Source organism: Mobula birostris, chromosome 3 (genome assembly GCF_030028105.1).
Source record: "Mobula birostris isolate sMobBir1 chromosome 3, sMobBir1.hap1, whole genome shotgun sequence".
Taxonomy (NCBI): Eukaryota; Metazoa; Chordata; class Chondrichthyes; order Myliobatiformes; family Myliobatidae; genus Mobula; species Mobula birostris.
In genome coordinates this window covers 72,401,644-72,416,417 of record NC_092372.1, presented here as the reverse complement: position 1 = coordinate 72,416,417, position 14,774 = coordinate 72,401,644, and the positions used below count along the sequence as shown (strand labels likewise).

The window sequence follows — 14,774 nt, the reverse complement described above, 5'->3', positions numbered from 1 at the left end:
TTACAGAAAGAGCTTTCTTCTGGAGGAAGTTGTGTTTAATTTTTTAAGCACCTTTTTTTTCCTAAGAAAACCACAGGAACAGCAGTTGGCAGTTCAATACCAAGTACCCCTGTGGTTTCTCCCCTCAATAACAAATACGCTGCTTTAGATACTGTTGAGGGGTACATCCTAGCAGGGGAAAAGCAGCAACCAGGTCTGTGGACACTGAGTCTGGCTCTATGGCTCAGAAATGTGTCTACTTTAATGTGATAAATATCAGGAATAAGAGTCATGAACTTCAGTACATGAAACTATGAAAATTACAAAGATGTGTCTGTTACAAGGACAGGAAAGGGTGCTGGATGTTTCGGGGTTTCAATGTTTCAAAAGGGACATGGAGGGAAGTAAAAGAGGTGGGGGTGGCATTGCTAATCTTGGATGACGGCTGCAGTAAAGAAGGATGTCAGAAACAGAGAGGGAACAAACTCTGTTTTGGGACTATTCTGTAGACACTCTCTCCATAGCAGAAGAAAAAGGGAGCAGATTGGGAGGCATATTTTGAAAAGGTGTAAAAATAACAGGGTTGTTGTCATGGGTGACTTCAACTTCCCTAATGTCTATAGCTCCCTCTAAGTGCAAAAAGTTTAAATGGAATGTAATTTCTTAGGTATATCCAGGAAGAATTCCTGACATAATTAGTGATGCAGTCCGATTAAAGGAGAGTCCATACTGCATCCAGCAATAGACAATGAACTTAGTCAGGTGACAAACCTCGGTGAATAAGCATTTCGAAGATAGCAACCATATCTCCCTGGCCTTCAGTATAGCTCTGGGCAGGGAAAAGGACCAGATCATTTGTAAAAAAGTAATTAATTGGGGGAGGATGCTTTATGATGCCATTAGGCAGGAAATTGGGAGCGTAAATTAGGAACAGATGTACTCAGGGAAAAGTGGAGGTTGTTTAGGGAGCACTTGCATGGGCTTCTGATAGTTTTGTCCCATTGAGGCAAGGAAAGGATGTCAGGACAAAGGAGCCTTGGTTGACAAGAAATATGGGACATCTAGTCAAGAGGAAGAAGGAAGCTGACTTAAGGTTTAGGAGCAAGGTTCAAACAGGGATCTGCATAGTTATAAAGTAGTCAGAAAAGAGTTTAAGAAGGCACTTAAGAGAACTAGAAGGAGACATATGAGAAGGCCTTGGCAAGTAGAATAGTGGAAAACTCAAGGGCTTTCTACACATATCTGAAGAACAGCAGGATAACTGGAATGAGGGTAGGACCTGTTAAATATTTCATATATCAGTAATAATTGAGCAGTATTGTAAAATGGGTTGTTTGATTAAGCATTCTTTTTTACATAATTCATTACAGGTTATATGTAAAAGTACTGCACGTGAATGGTATATGTAGTGACGATAACATGTCATATGTGCACACCTTGCTGTAAGTAAAAATGTAACTAAATGTATACAGATTATCATCGACTCTCCCGTGCTGATTAGTTTTTGGAGTTACAAAACAGGGCCGACTGGGGATAAAAGAGAAAGCATGAGCCTGGAGTTGGAGAGGCAAGTCGTTAATGAATACTTACTTCAGAATTCACCAGTAAGTAGGACCTTGACAAATGTGAGGACAGCAAAGGACAGTCTAATAAGTTGGAACATGTCAATGTTAAAAACGGAGATGCGCCAGAGCTTTTGAGTAACATTGGAATAGAAAGAGACTTGCATTTTTGGCGATGATCTTTGTGTCCTCACTGGTTACAGCTGTAGTAGAAGGCCAGTACCAGAAGACTGGAAGTAGCAAATGTGATTCCTTTGTTCAAGAAAAGTAATAGGGATAATACTGGAAATTATAGACAGTGAGCTTACATCAGTGGTGGGCAAACCATTGGAGAAGATTCTTAAGAGATGGCATTCATGAGCATTTGGAGAAGTTTTACCTGATAGGGATATTAAGCATGACTTTGCAAGAGGAAGATCGTGCCTCACGAGCTTGACTGAATTCTTCGATGAAGTGACAAAACAGATTGATGGAGATAGAGCAGTGGATGTGGTGGAAGTAGATTTTAGTAAGGCATTCAACAAGGTTCTCTATGGCTGGCTCATTCAGAAGGACAGGAGGCATGGAATCCAGGGATTCTTGGCTACATGGATTCAGGATTAGCTTGCACACAGAAGTACTAAGCAAAAAACTTTAGCTAGACAAACTTTAAGGTCGAGTACAGCTTAATGGCAGGATTCCTAGCAGTGTGGAAGTATAGAAGTTACTTAGGTTCCACATCCCCAAATCCCTCAAATTTGCCACACAAGTTGATAAGATGGTTAAGAAGGCGTATAGTGTGTTAGCATATGGAGAATTGAGTTCCAGAGCCACGAAGCAATATTGCAGCTCTTTGGTTAGACCACATTTGAGGTATTGTGTTCAGTTCTAGTCACCTCTTTATTGGAAGTGGAAGCTTTAGAGATGATGCGGAGGAGATTTGCTAGAATGCTGCCTGGATTAGAGAGCACGTACCTACATCGGCCCACAAGATCCCACAGAGGACAGTAAAACTTTCCAGACGACCACCGGGGTCTCCTCCACCCATTTGTGACATTTACCTGGACCGCTGTATGCGAAGGGCCCAAAGTATTGTTGAGGATCCCTACCACCCAGCCCACAATCTCTTTGAGCCATTCCCTTCAGGAAGGAGATACAGGAGTGTTAGGAATAGGACTGCCATACAGGGTGACAACTTCTTCCCTCTGGCTGTGAGACTAACGAGTACCCTGCCACCACCAAGGTCTCATCATTAGGAGAGCAAGCTATTTACTGCTTACCTGCGCTGAGCACAATATACAATTTTAATTATATTTAATTTATTTATTTGTGGTAATATTTTATGTGCTGAGTGTGATATGTGCTCCATGCGTACACCGTGATCTGCAGGAACGTTGCCTAGTTTGGCCGTACATGTGTACAGTCAGAAAACAAAAACTTGACCTTGAACTTGATGCCTTATGAGAGCATCACAGAGAGCAATATAGGCTTTCTCTTTGGAGTGAAGGAAGATGAGAGGTGACTTGATAGAAGTGTGTAAGATGATAGGAGGCATAGATAAAGTGGAAAGACAGAGTCTTTTTCCCCAAGGCTGAAATGGCTAATACAAGAGGGCATAATTTTAAGGTAACTGGAGGAAAGTATAGTGGGGGTGGGGGGTGTTAAAGATATCACTTTTTTCCAAAGCACAAAAAGAGGAGGGTGCATAGAACACACTGCCAGGGGTGGTTCCAGAGGCAGATACATCAAGAACATTGAAGAGATTCTTATATAGGCACATGGATTAAAGAAAATGGAAGGGAAGTGCTAGATTGATCTTCGAGTAGATTAAAAAGTTTGTTCAACCCTATGGGCCAAAGGGCCTGTGCTGTACTGTTCTATGTTCTAAAATTTGTAGCCAAAGTAATCTGTAAAATAAAAATAGGTTAGGCAGATCCATCGTGTAGAAGATACGAAAGCCAGAAAGTGCATACAGTACCATCAAGCTCAAGGAGAGCTTCTAACCTGCCGTCATAGTTTCCAAGTAGTCTTAACCTCATAATCTACCGCGTTTTGTTCTTGCCTCTTGGTGTACACCTGCACTGCAGTTTTTCTATTGCTGTTACACTTCATTCTGCATTCTGTTACTGTTTTACATGAACTGGACTGCATGAGGATATGCAACAGCCAGATGCAGCTCAGAAACAAGCCCTACGAACTAATCCCAAATGCCAGAAATCTGAATTAAGAGCAGGAAAACAAAACTCGGTATATTTTCTAGGAGATCTTGCCACGACATAACCAAAAGTAACCCACCAGTCAGATAAGGGAATAGAAAGTGAACACAATGAAAGGAAAATCTAGCATGACAATCAAGCATCCTATATGAGATGTGTCCAATATATTGAATTAACATCTGGATCCATCAGATTTATTTATTGGTTAGTATATGGGAGCAAGAGTTGAGCAGGGGTAGGATGAATCAACCTTGGCAGAATCCTTACCATTGTTGTGATTCATGTTAATTCCAAACTCTAAGTAATTAACACATTCTGAAAACCAGCAATCTATCTCTTTACTCTTCTGTGTTTATCGCTAATAATCTATCAGTACAATTTTCATGCTGAATTAAACTTAAGGATGTGGTTTTGCAATAACAATAGTCTCTAAGGTAAACTAGTCTTTTTTTCATGCGTTCATTGACAGGAAGACGCCTCAGCACGTGCATAATATCCTTTTAAGGTACCACAATTAACTTGTGCAGGGATGCATTTTTAAGTACGTGAGCATCCACTTCAGAAGCATACAGGAAATCACCATTCATTTCACCACTCAGTTCAAATCCTGCTTTAGTGAACAATTTAACCACACTTCATTACTTGAATATCACACATTAACGTTGTATCTCCAGCCATGAGTCTTGAAGGCATCTGCACTTAACAGGAGACACAAGGTTAAATATTGGGCAGTTCCATCAGCAGCATCATGAGAGGATTTAGGAAGAGAGGTAAGGAGACAATGCAGCTCAATGTCTCACATTGAAGGGTCAAGGTTTCAAGGCTGTGGTTCACAGTCAACAGTTCTAAGTTTGAGACATGGGAAATGAATGAACTGGTTTGTGGTCAAATCCGAATGGTGAGGTAAAGTCTTCGTGAGGCGAAGGTGCTGCTATTTTGAAAAGTGGTATACCAGAGGGAAGCAATTAAGAGCGAATGAAATCATTTGTGAAGGAGCTGAGAATTCTTGTGCTCAGTGCAAAACTCAAAATATAAAACCCCAATCTCTACCTGTGATCCAAGCTTAATGATTCAGTGATTCAGTGTCTTAATGCAAATAGACACAGGAATGTGGAGGGTGTGAAAGAGGGTCATTAATAACTTTCATCAAGATAAACCAATCAAATGTGCTTATGGGGTTGAAAGATGGTGATCGCAGGATGATGATTTAACCAGTTGAAATTGTTTATTGAAGAGAGCTAAGTGAACGAAGGTTAAGTAATAATTCAAAGCAAAGGCAAAGCTGCATGCTGAGGAATATTTCCCATTTGATGGTATCCAGGTCAGCTCTGTGGACTACTTCATTCTGTACGTGGTGTTAAACCAGGGCAAATGTCTGCATATAGCTTACAGATTGCACTTCATCACATGACATAATTTAGCAAGACTTTGCCAGCTAATTCGTCAAGCAGCACACACACTCCCCATTTTTCACATGAATGCAGCTCAATATGGGCTGGCATTTAGTCACAGGTGAAATCTCAGTGATTGGATCCCCAAACAAATTGGTTGGAAAATTAAGCTGGAGACCAGATATCAAATTTAAATGGGGAGAATGGAGCCAAGACGTTAGCCTAAGACTCACTAAGAAGGATTTAGAGGAATCACTAAGAGGAATTTAGAGGGAATTAGAGGTGGAATTTTTCACCCACCAGCTGACTGGAATCTGGAATGCTCTGCCTGAGAGGATGGTTGAGGCAGGCTTTCAAACGTTTATTCAATATCTAGATGAGCACCTGAATTGCCAGGACTCCGGATAAAGTCCTGGCAAATGGGATTAGTGTAAATGGGTACCAGATAGTCAGCATAGACATGGTGTGCCAAGGGGTCTGTTTTGATGCATGACTTCATAACTTACCAGGACAAGTAACCAAAATCTTTGCCCTGATAGGAGGTCCCATTGAGCATGTTAAAGAAAAGGGGAGAGGCAATCAGCTTTAGGAAAGCCGATTCCAAACTTAGGTCAAACTAGCTGAAGCCACTATCACCAAAGGTGGGGGGCATGGTAATGTAGTGGTTAGCACAATGTTTTACAGTACAGGCGACCTGCGTTTATTTCCTACCACTGCCTGTAAGGAGCTTGTACGTTCTCCCTGTGTCTGCATGGCTTTCCTTCGGGTGCTTCAAACTGGAAGCCTGTGTGTCTGACAAACAACAGAGATTAAAGAATGAAGGGAAATGACCAAAATGTAATGTGTAGACTTTGAAAGCATGATAGATGCATAATGCATGGAAGGTGAAGATTTAAAAGTAAGTTCCAGGATTGTATACTACAGACATACTTTGATAATAAATGTACAAACGTTTGTACTTTGAATCTTGAAATGAGTGTCTAGTACCAGTTAATGGACAAGGTCTGATATTAAAACAGAAAAGTGCTAGAAATATGCAGCAGGGCAAGCAGCATCTGTGGAAAATGAAGCATTTTCAGGTTCAGTACTTTACATCAGAAGTGGGCAAGAGAGGAGAACTAGCTTTCAGGAACAGAAAAGATGGGAGTGAGTTGGGCAGAAACTCTAATGCAAATCCAGATGGGGTAAAAGAATTCTGTTACAAGTAATACTGTATTATATTGTTAATCACGGAGCTGTGAAACATGACCAAAAAAACCATACTATACAACTCGGAGTCAAAATGGTTATTACTGATGCAGATGGAAAGAAACAGAAAATTGCAGAATTTAGTAAGGAGTGTAGACATTAATATTTAACCATCCTCTCATCTACCCTCCTTTTGGAAAAGAAAAAGACATCTCATCACCAAAACATCAAGTCCCAGGCAGTGATCCAGTATATAGACAAGCCGACACTAAGAAGAGGCAGCAAACTGTTGCAGGTTGATGAGTCACAAAAGGTGGCGTAATATTTGATATGTTTTCTTCAACATATTCTGAGCCTCTAACTATTAGGTCACTTTACCATTTTTGTTCTGCTGCTCTAGGCCCACTTTTTCATGTTCATTGAACGTAGCTCCTGAGCTTATTCAGTTCCCCTCTCAACCTACAGATGTCTTAATCATGAAACTCTTTCAAACATCTTCAAGATGCATACTAAATTATTCCTTGCTTTGTGTCCTTCTTTCCCATTTCTTTTACCTTGCCCATCTCTCAAATCCCCACCCTCTAACCCTTATCATCTAAGAGTTTTGATACCTTTTTTAATTTTCCATATGCTTTGCAATTAAGGAAACTGCACCATGTTGTGGTGTGCTACAAATATCACCAATGGAAAAATCAAGCGCTTCTGAAGGAATTAAATTCAATTTTAATTTTAATTGCCTTGAATTTCTCTAGTGGGACAAAAATGATAAGAGGCGCCAACCTACATATTGAATTGTTCCTTCTTCTTCAATGGTTTGAATAACTAAACCTTACAACGAAACAAAACTGAAAAAAAATGTACGCCATTCTACTTTTAAGCGTGTTTCGATTTCACAGTTAAACACTTGTACCTGTACACACAATCCAAAAAAAGGCAGCAATGAGATTTCAGGCAGTTTATGAATCCAAAATTTCTGGTGACAAACATGAGTTTTGCTCTATTGATGATGAACCCGCTTAAACAAAATCTGAGCAATAGTTAGTGTGCACATACGAGGGAATGGAACTGAATTCCTTTGCAGCTCCCCTAACCTCACAGACTCCACTGAGGCATCAAACTCAGTAGCGTTGCAATGAAAAGAGAAATTACAAGCCAACCATCAACTAAAATATTTAAAATTAGGATGGAAAAAGACATCATTACGAACGCACGCAGACGCACAGACTCGCACGCACACAGGCACATGCTGAAAAATAAATTAGGATGGTTAATATTAAAAAGTGGATTGACTTGTATTTTATTACCAACCACCTGCATTCTTATATACAGGTTGTCTTAAATCTAGAACTTTTCAATAATATAAACAATTGAAACGTAATTTGGTAAAATCACTATAAGATTACCTCTCAAGTCTTCAAACATACCTTCTCATTGTTGTAGTATGACAAACTCTCTCCATCAAACTTAACCCATCGTTTCTGGAACACACAATTTCTGAAATAAAACATTGAAAGAGTTAAATCACTGAGACTAAATTCTATTAGTCAAACTTCAGCTTTAGACAAAAAGACTATTGAAATATAAAATCTTTTTAAAATCCAATAAAATACTTTCCATTTGAATCAATGTTATGTAGTTGAGAGAACTCCAAATGAAGCAAGACGTTTATAATGCAGAAACAATTCATTTCCAAAGACAGAAATTACAGTTGAAATTCGGGGAAGCAGGTGTCTCACGATGTTGTTTCACCAAATTACTTGAGTTGTGAAATTACCCCCTTCTAGCATTTAACAGAAATTACTTTCCACTATTTAGCAGAGGTAATCTACACTTTAAATAGAAAACCAACTTGACTGTATGTACTAGGTAATGGTTTTCAAATTCATTGCAAAGTTGAAAACCAGAAAACCAGGTTGAAATCCTCTCCTGTACCTAGCATAGCAGCCATCTTAAAGCACTGGACCGATGCCACAAAATCATATACAACTAGCAGTAGGAGAAGCAAGCAGACGCAGCAGCAAGAATGCATCACGTGTTGATATGGCGGTTCCTGCTCAAAACATGCACTTCATGAGAAAATGAGATGAAAAGACAGCGTTTAGCATCCTCATCTGTTTCTTTAAGACTAAAGTTAGAAAACTAATCCTATTTTTGTTATAACTCTATAAACGATCTAGGTTCTAATTCTTTATACTCGCATTCTGTTTTGAGAAAATATATTTAGAAGGTGAATGAGGATTCCAATGAACAGGTGTTCAAAGATGACTTCCAGCAGACTGGATTACTGCAGCCAGCATCCAGCTCAGTAGTGCTTAACTTCCTCCCAAAGGCGTGCTAATTCTCACCTCACCCTACTAAACCACACTAGCATCTAATTCCAGTATTATACAGCCAATGTGTTATTGTTACAGCAGACTGTATGCCATTGATACAAAAGTTAATAGCTAAATCGTAGCTTTACTCTCAGCAGAGCTCTTTGTTATGCAACTTGAGCAAATGAACGTCAGTTTTTTGCTATTATTAAAGTGCTTGCTGAAAACTGCGTTGCATTGTGAAGTATTTTCTAAATTAAGACCACAGATTCTGCAGCAGTTCTGGTAATGGAAACCTGTTCAGCCTGCATCACCTTCGCTTCGGAACCAAGGTTATTTCAACCTCAGTCTTCGAGCTACCATACACTGGCTGCACATAAATACTGTGTGAAGCCAGGCTGCAAGCCATTGACCATTCTCTGAACTGCATGAGAAAATGGAACTCTCACTAAATAACCTTAAAGGAAAGGTTACCTTCTAAACGACACTGACTAGAAAACGCTGTTCCACAGCAATACAGAGCCATAGCAATGAGATCTTGGAAAACATGTACAACTTTCTGTATTCCAGGAGCCATCACTCAAAGACAGACACTGATGACAAAATGCTGCATCACCGCACCACCCTTTGGCTATACAAGACTGTAAAACGTGACACCAGTCTCAATCTAGCAGACAGTACTGATGCCTCCTCTCCTGTACCTAGCATAGCAGCCATCTTAAAGCACTGGACCGATGCCACAAAATCATATACAACTAGCAGTAGGAGAAGCAAACCAGTGTCAGGGTCCTCTTGCAGGCCATCACTGATTACATTCAGATAGTTCCACTAGTCAGCTGTGTTTTTCAACATCAGAATCCTGAAACTTATACCTTATTCCAGCACGGTAAAAGACTACAAAGAGAGATGAAATGCTTCAAGGGTGCTCAAAGAACTGCCTAAAAAATAAATGTTGTATTCCCACTGTCCTGTGAGAATTGTTGGCCCAAAACAGAGAAACAGCATCCTGGAAGACGCTGTGCATCTCCGGTCTTTCCACGTGAAGCACATGGAAGCTCAAAGTAACCCTGGTTATCTACCTAACCATAATGCATTGTCCTCCAGGCCCACCACTGGCAAAATCTGTCAAATCTACACAATTTTTGCAGCATCCAATCAAGACTCTCACAACTGACAAGGAAGCAAGTCATTTACACTCTGAAGAAGTACTTCAGAAGAGTACAAATTCTACTGAACCCTTCAACAAATGTTTTAACTCACAAAAAAAACGGTTAATACACTACAGCTAAAGTAACATCCCTTTTCATTTTGTTGTGCCTTTCAATGAGGACCACAGCACCAGTGGTGAGGACCATGAAGAAATGGTCAAGACAGGAGGAGGAGGAGAATTTACAGAACTGCTTTGAATCACTGGACTGGACCACATTCAGGGATTCATCTTCATATCTGAACAATATGCCACAATTGTCACCAACTTCATCAAGACCTGTATGAGTATACGTGTTCAAGAATATACCAGACATACCCAAACCAGGGTGATCAATCCAAGGCATCAGGCCCTGATAGTGTATCTGGCAGGGCACTGAAAACCTGCATCAACCAGCTAACTGACTGTAGTGTTCCAGGACATCTTCAATCTCTCACTCCTGCAGTTGGAGATTTACAACTGTTCCAAAAAGGGAATCAATCATACTAGTGCAGGGTGGGCTACTCCTATTAGCACTCATCTCCATTGTGATGAAGTGCTTGGAGAGGTTGCTCGTAGCTAGACTTAACTCCTGCCTACAAAAGGATCTGTAGCCGCTGCAATTTGCCTATTGCCATAATACATCTACAACAGATGCAATCTCACAGGCTTTCCACTTGGCCTTGGACCTACATCAGGCTACTGTATGTTGATTACAGCTTGGCATTCAACACCATCATACCTTCAAGCGCTAATCAACAAACTCCAAAACCTGGGACTCTGTGCTTCCCTCTGCAACTGGATCCATAACTTCCAGTTCACAGATCACAGTCAGTAACAATCAACACTGTGCACTTATTCCACTGCTCTACAAATGTGTGGGTAGGAACAGCTTAAATGTCATCTATAAATTTGCCGATGACACAATTGTTGGCAGAATTTCTGATGGTGACGAGAGGGTGTACAGGAATGAGACAGATCAGCTTGTCAAGCACCTTGCACTCAAAGCAGTAAGACCAAGCAATTGATTGTGGGCTTCAGGAAGGGGAGGTCGAAGGAACACACACCTGTCCTCATTGCGGGAACAGCAGGAGAAAGGGTGAGCAGTTTCAAGTTCTTTGGTGCAATCATCTCTGAAGATCATTCCTGGGCCCAACATACTGATACAATTACTAAGAAGGCATGAGAGCAGCTATACTTCATTAGGACTTTAAGGAAATTTTGTGCATCACTAAAGACATTGATAAGTTTCCACAAATGTACTGTGGAGAGCATTCTGACCGGTTGCATCACCATCTGATATGAAGGTGCAAATGCACAGTATCAGAAAAAGCTGCACAGGGTTGTAAACTCAGCCAGCCCCACCATGAACACAAGCTTTCCCACCATTGAGAATATCTTCAAAAGGTGCTGCCTCAAAAAGGCAGCATTTATCTTAAGGGCCATCTCTACCCAGGATATACCTTCTTTTCATTACTGCCATCAGTGAGGAGGTATAGGAACCTGATGTCACACACTCAATTTTTTTTAGAAGCAGTTTCTTACCCTCTGCCACAAATTTCTGAATGACTCATACATTCATGAAGAATGTATGCTCTCTTTTTAAACTATTTAGTTTTTTTAAATATTTCTTATTGTAATTTGTATTTTTTGTTTTGTACCGTACAACAAATTTAACAACAGACAGTATCTCAGAGATAATAAAACCTGATTCTGATTCTAATCTTGATGACAAGTTTAACTACGAAGTTTTTTCATCCTTTTCTGAGGATTAAAGCTTTAACTATGACAATACCTGAAAACATACACCCACCACTCTCCAAAAAGAAAATCACATATGTATCACTTAATTGAATTAGGCCAAGTCTCTGTGGAAACCGTCACAGATACGGTACCTTCAATTTTCTGGCAGTACCTCAGTGTGATCAGCTGGTGTTGAATAAAGGTGTTATTTAAAAATAAAAATTGGACCAGGATGTATTTGAACTTTCATAGCCACATCCCACATCCACGCCAATCCCACTCCCACTCTGCCATCAGTCGACCAGAAAGACTGCAAAATTGTCATTTTCCCTCTGGGTTTAACAGCCCATTAACAAAAGTAAGTGATAGTGTAGCTTTGAAAAATATGTCGTCCAAAATCCAGTTTTAATTAGTTCTTAATTATGGAATAAAAAACAGGTAATCTTGTTTTATTGTCTACAAAAGTGAGAGAATCTTGAAAGCCAGTAATATTTTGTCCTGCAAATAGTGGATGCATAATAGTTCTTAACATTACAAATCTCACCTTTCTTTTGACGTCACTTACAAATATAATCTGAAAGCGAACAGTTATTAACAATTGTAAATTTTAACCCACAAAGCTGTTAGTGGATTTCCAAAGCTCATGAGCTACATCTAGTGGACAAAACAGAAGATAACCAGAAGAGTACAAAATGGAAATTCATTCTATCCCCAAAAGTATTTCTGTTGAACAGACAGATTTCAAAACTTTTCCATCTATTCTTCTGAAGTAATTCTGCATTAAAAATAGTCAAGATCAGCTTGGAGTCAATTTTGTCTCAGGCATATTGGGATAGGAGATGAGTGACAACAATCACTTCCTAACTGGCAAATTTTATGAAAGGTTTACTCAGTTGGGAACTAAAAGTACTACGCATGGCATAAGTTTGACTTGGAGAAAATTTTAAATCTATCTTTGATTTTATAGTTGGAATACAATGTTTTTAAAAGTAAATACATTAAAAATTCTTCAATGGTTCAAAATTATTAGTGATTTTACCATAATGCAAGCTATTATAATTTACACTTTGTTGCCAGCTTTCTCCAGAAGAGCAACACCTCCTTGCAGTTATAATCTGATGATAGAGAAGCTACCTATGTTAATTCCACAGAAATCTCATTTTTCCTTTCACAGCTCCATCATCTCCAGCCCCACTCCACACTCACTTGCTTTCATTCTCATCAACGATGCTGCCTTCAGCAGTATCATGACAAACTGGACTGTCAACTGAACCACCTGTAAATTAACACAGGCAGAGTATCAGGAGCTGAATAGCTGGTTTACTGCTGTAGTAGAAAATGGTTTTCAATTAATGGGGCACTGGAATGAGTACAGAGAAAAAGGATGCTGTTTCAAATGTACAGGCTTCGTCTGAATTGGGTTGGTGTAAAATAACTAGCAAATAAAATAACCTGGGCTATAAGGTTTACAGGAGATTAAAATAACAATGAGAAATAAGTGGAATTTGAACTGAAGGATGAAAATCTGAAGACTGGACTGAGGCAATGTTAGACGTTGGTTACAGGAGTGTAGGTGAACTTGGTGAACATGTGCGACATAAGTATGGATGACATTTTATTTACAGAAGATGTAACCTTAGAGGCCAACCAGCAGCTAGGGCGAGAGCTTCAGTAGCAGACAAAATGAGGCAAAGCTTTGGACCTCGCCTCACCACCTCTGGTATCGATGTTCTGCTACACCCGTGCCTCAGTTTGCCCAATACTATTTCCTGGTTAAGCAACATCAACATTCATATATTTATCCTTCAGTTCAAATCCACCCCCACCCCACCGTGGCCTTACTTCTCATCATGATTTTAATCTCCTTCAGCCCCACGCCCCTCAAACACAGAGTTCATGTCATGCAAATCATTCCATCCTTGGTGATGCTGTCCTATATTGCCAAAGCCCAATAGCCTCAGGGATACCATTCATAATTCTCGAGATCTCCTTGTGGAGTTCCTGAAAACCTACAGCCCTGATCAATGATTTTTTTTACATTACCCCCAATCTATCAGGTTAATCAGCTTCATACATTGTTTTTGTTCCCGTGACGTAGGCTGTCAATGATTTTGCAAGATCACAAACAGCAGTGACACACTATTCACAAGTCTAGTTTCATCGGGAGCTTCTGCAGAACTTACTGCTTCTTTATACACACGAGAACAACAGGAGGAGTAGATACTTCTCTCACGCCCGCACCGTATTCAGTGTCGCCACAATAGCACAGCGCTATTACAGCTTAAGTGTTCTTGAGCTTGGGGTCCAATTCTGGCTCTGAAGTCTCTGTACACCCCCCCACCGTGGAACATGTGGGTTTCACCTGAGTGCTCTGGTTTCCTCCCACATTCCAAAGGCGGAGCCAAGTAGGTTAATTTGTCATTGTGAATTGTCCCATAACTCGTTTAGGGTTAATCATGGTTGTGGGATTGCTGGGATTGCAAAGTGGTTCAAAGGGCTGGAAAGGCCTACTCCACATTGTATTACTAAAAAAAACAAATAAACATGATCAGAGGAGCAACATTACATTGAAAGAATAATAAAATTGAACAAAGAGGGAGATAATTAATTGCCTTGGGATTGATGGCAATGGTTACAATGGAATCAGATAGACACAAGTATTCAGTGAGCATTTTAACAATGAAGGGAAAATTGATTATGAGTCAGAGGGTCAGTCCACCAGAGGCAGAGCACTGCATGACTTAAGAAGAGTCTAAAGGTTATAGGAGCGGCTGCACCACAAGGCATGCAAAAGCTCTCTGTTCAAGATTTTTTTATTAAGTGAAGGGTAGGTGAATGTTAGATGGTTTAAAGGACTCTTCTTCTGGCACTCAGCTCATTTCACATAATCCCGGTGCCTGATCTGCCTAAGTAGACTTCTTACAGGGAGATTATTACAAGAGCTGTAATTATATTTTGCTCCAACTAGATTTGCTTAATCATTTCCTTTCTTTTGCTGAGATAGCCTATTATTGCCTTCAAATCCAAAGGTTGCAGCTTCAATCGCTATTCCAAGAGTTATATATATTATATTGTCCTAACACTTCAGTGCAGTGCTGAGTATTGTCTTTCATTTAGGTTTTAGATCATCTGTTCTTCTTCAGTTAACTTACATTTGATTCATTTTATGGCACAGAAAGACCACCTTGCACCATGGTCATCGTAGCTGTCTCAACCAA

At 40.0% G+C, this 14,774-nt stretch overlaps 1 protein-coding gene across 7 annotated transcripts in view; it reads right to left on the bottom strand.

The window, feature by feature from the left end:
• The window catches only part of arap2 (ArfGAP with RhoGAP domain, ankyrin repeat and PH domain 2), a 389,695-nt gene that overhangs the window by 233,497 nt on the left and 141,424 nt on the right, over positions 1-14,774 (bottom strand). For all 7 annotated transcript variants that reach the window (XM_072252909.1, XM_072252908.1, XM_072252910.1 and 4 more), the window contains one exon: positions 7,740-7,809. In XM_072252909.1, the coding sequence (XP_072109010.1) occupies positions 7,740-7,809 (70 nt within the window). The remainder of the gene's footprint in view (positions 1-7,739; positions 7,810-14,774) is intronic.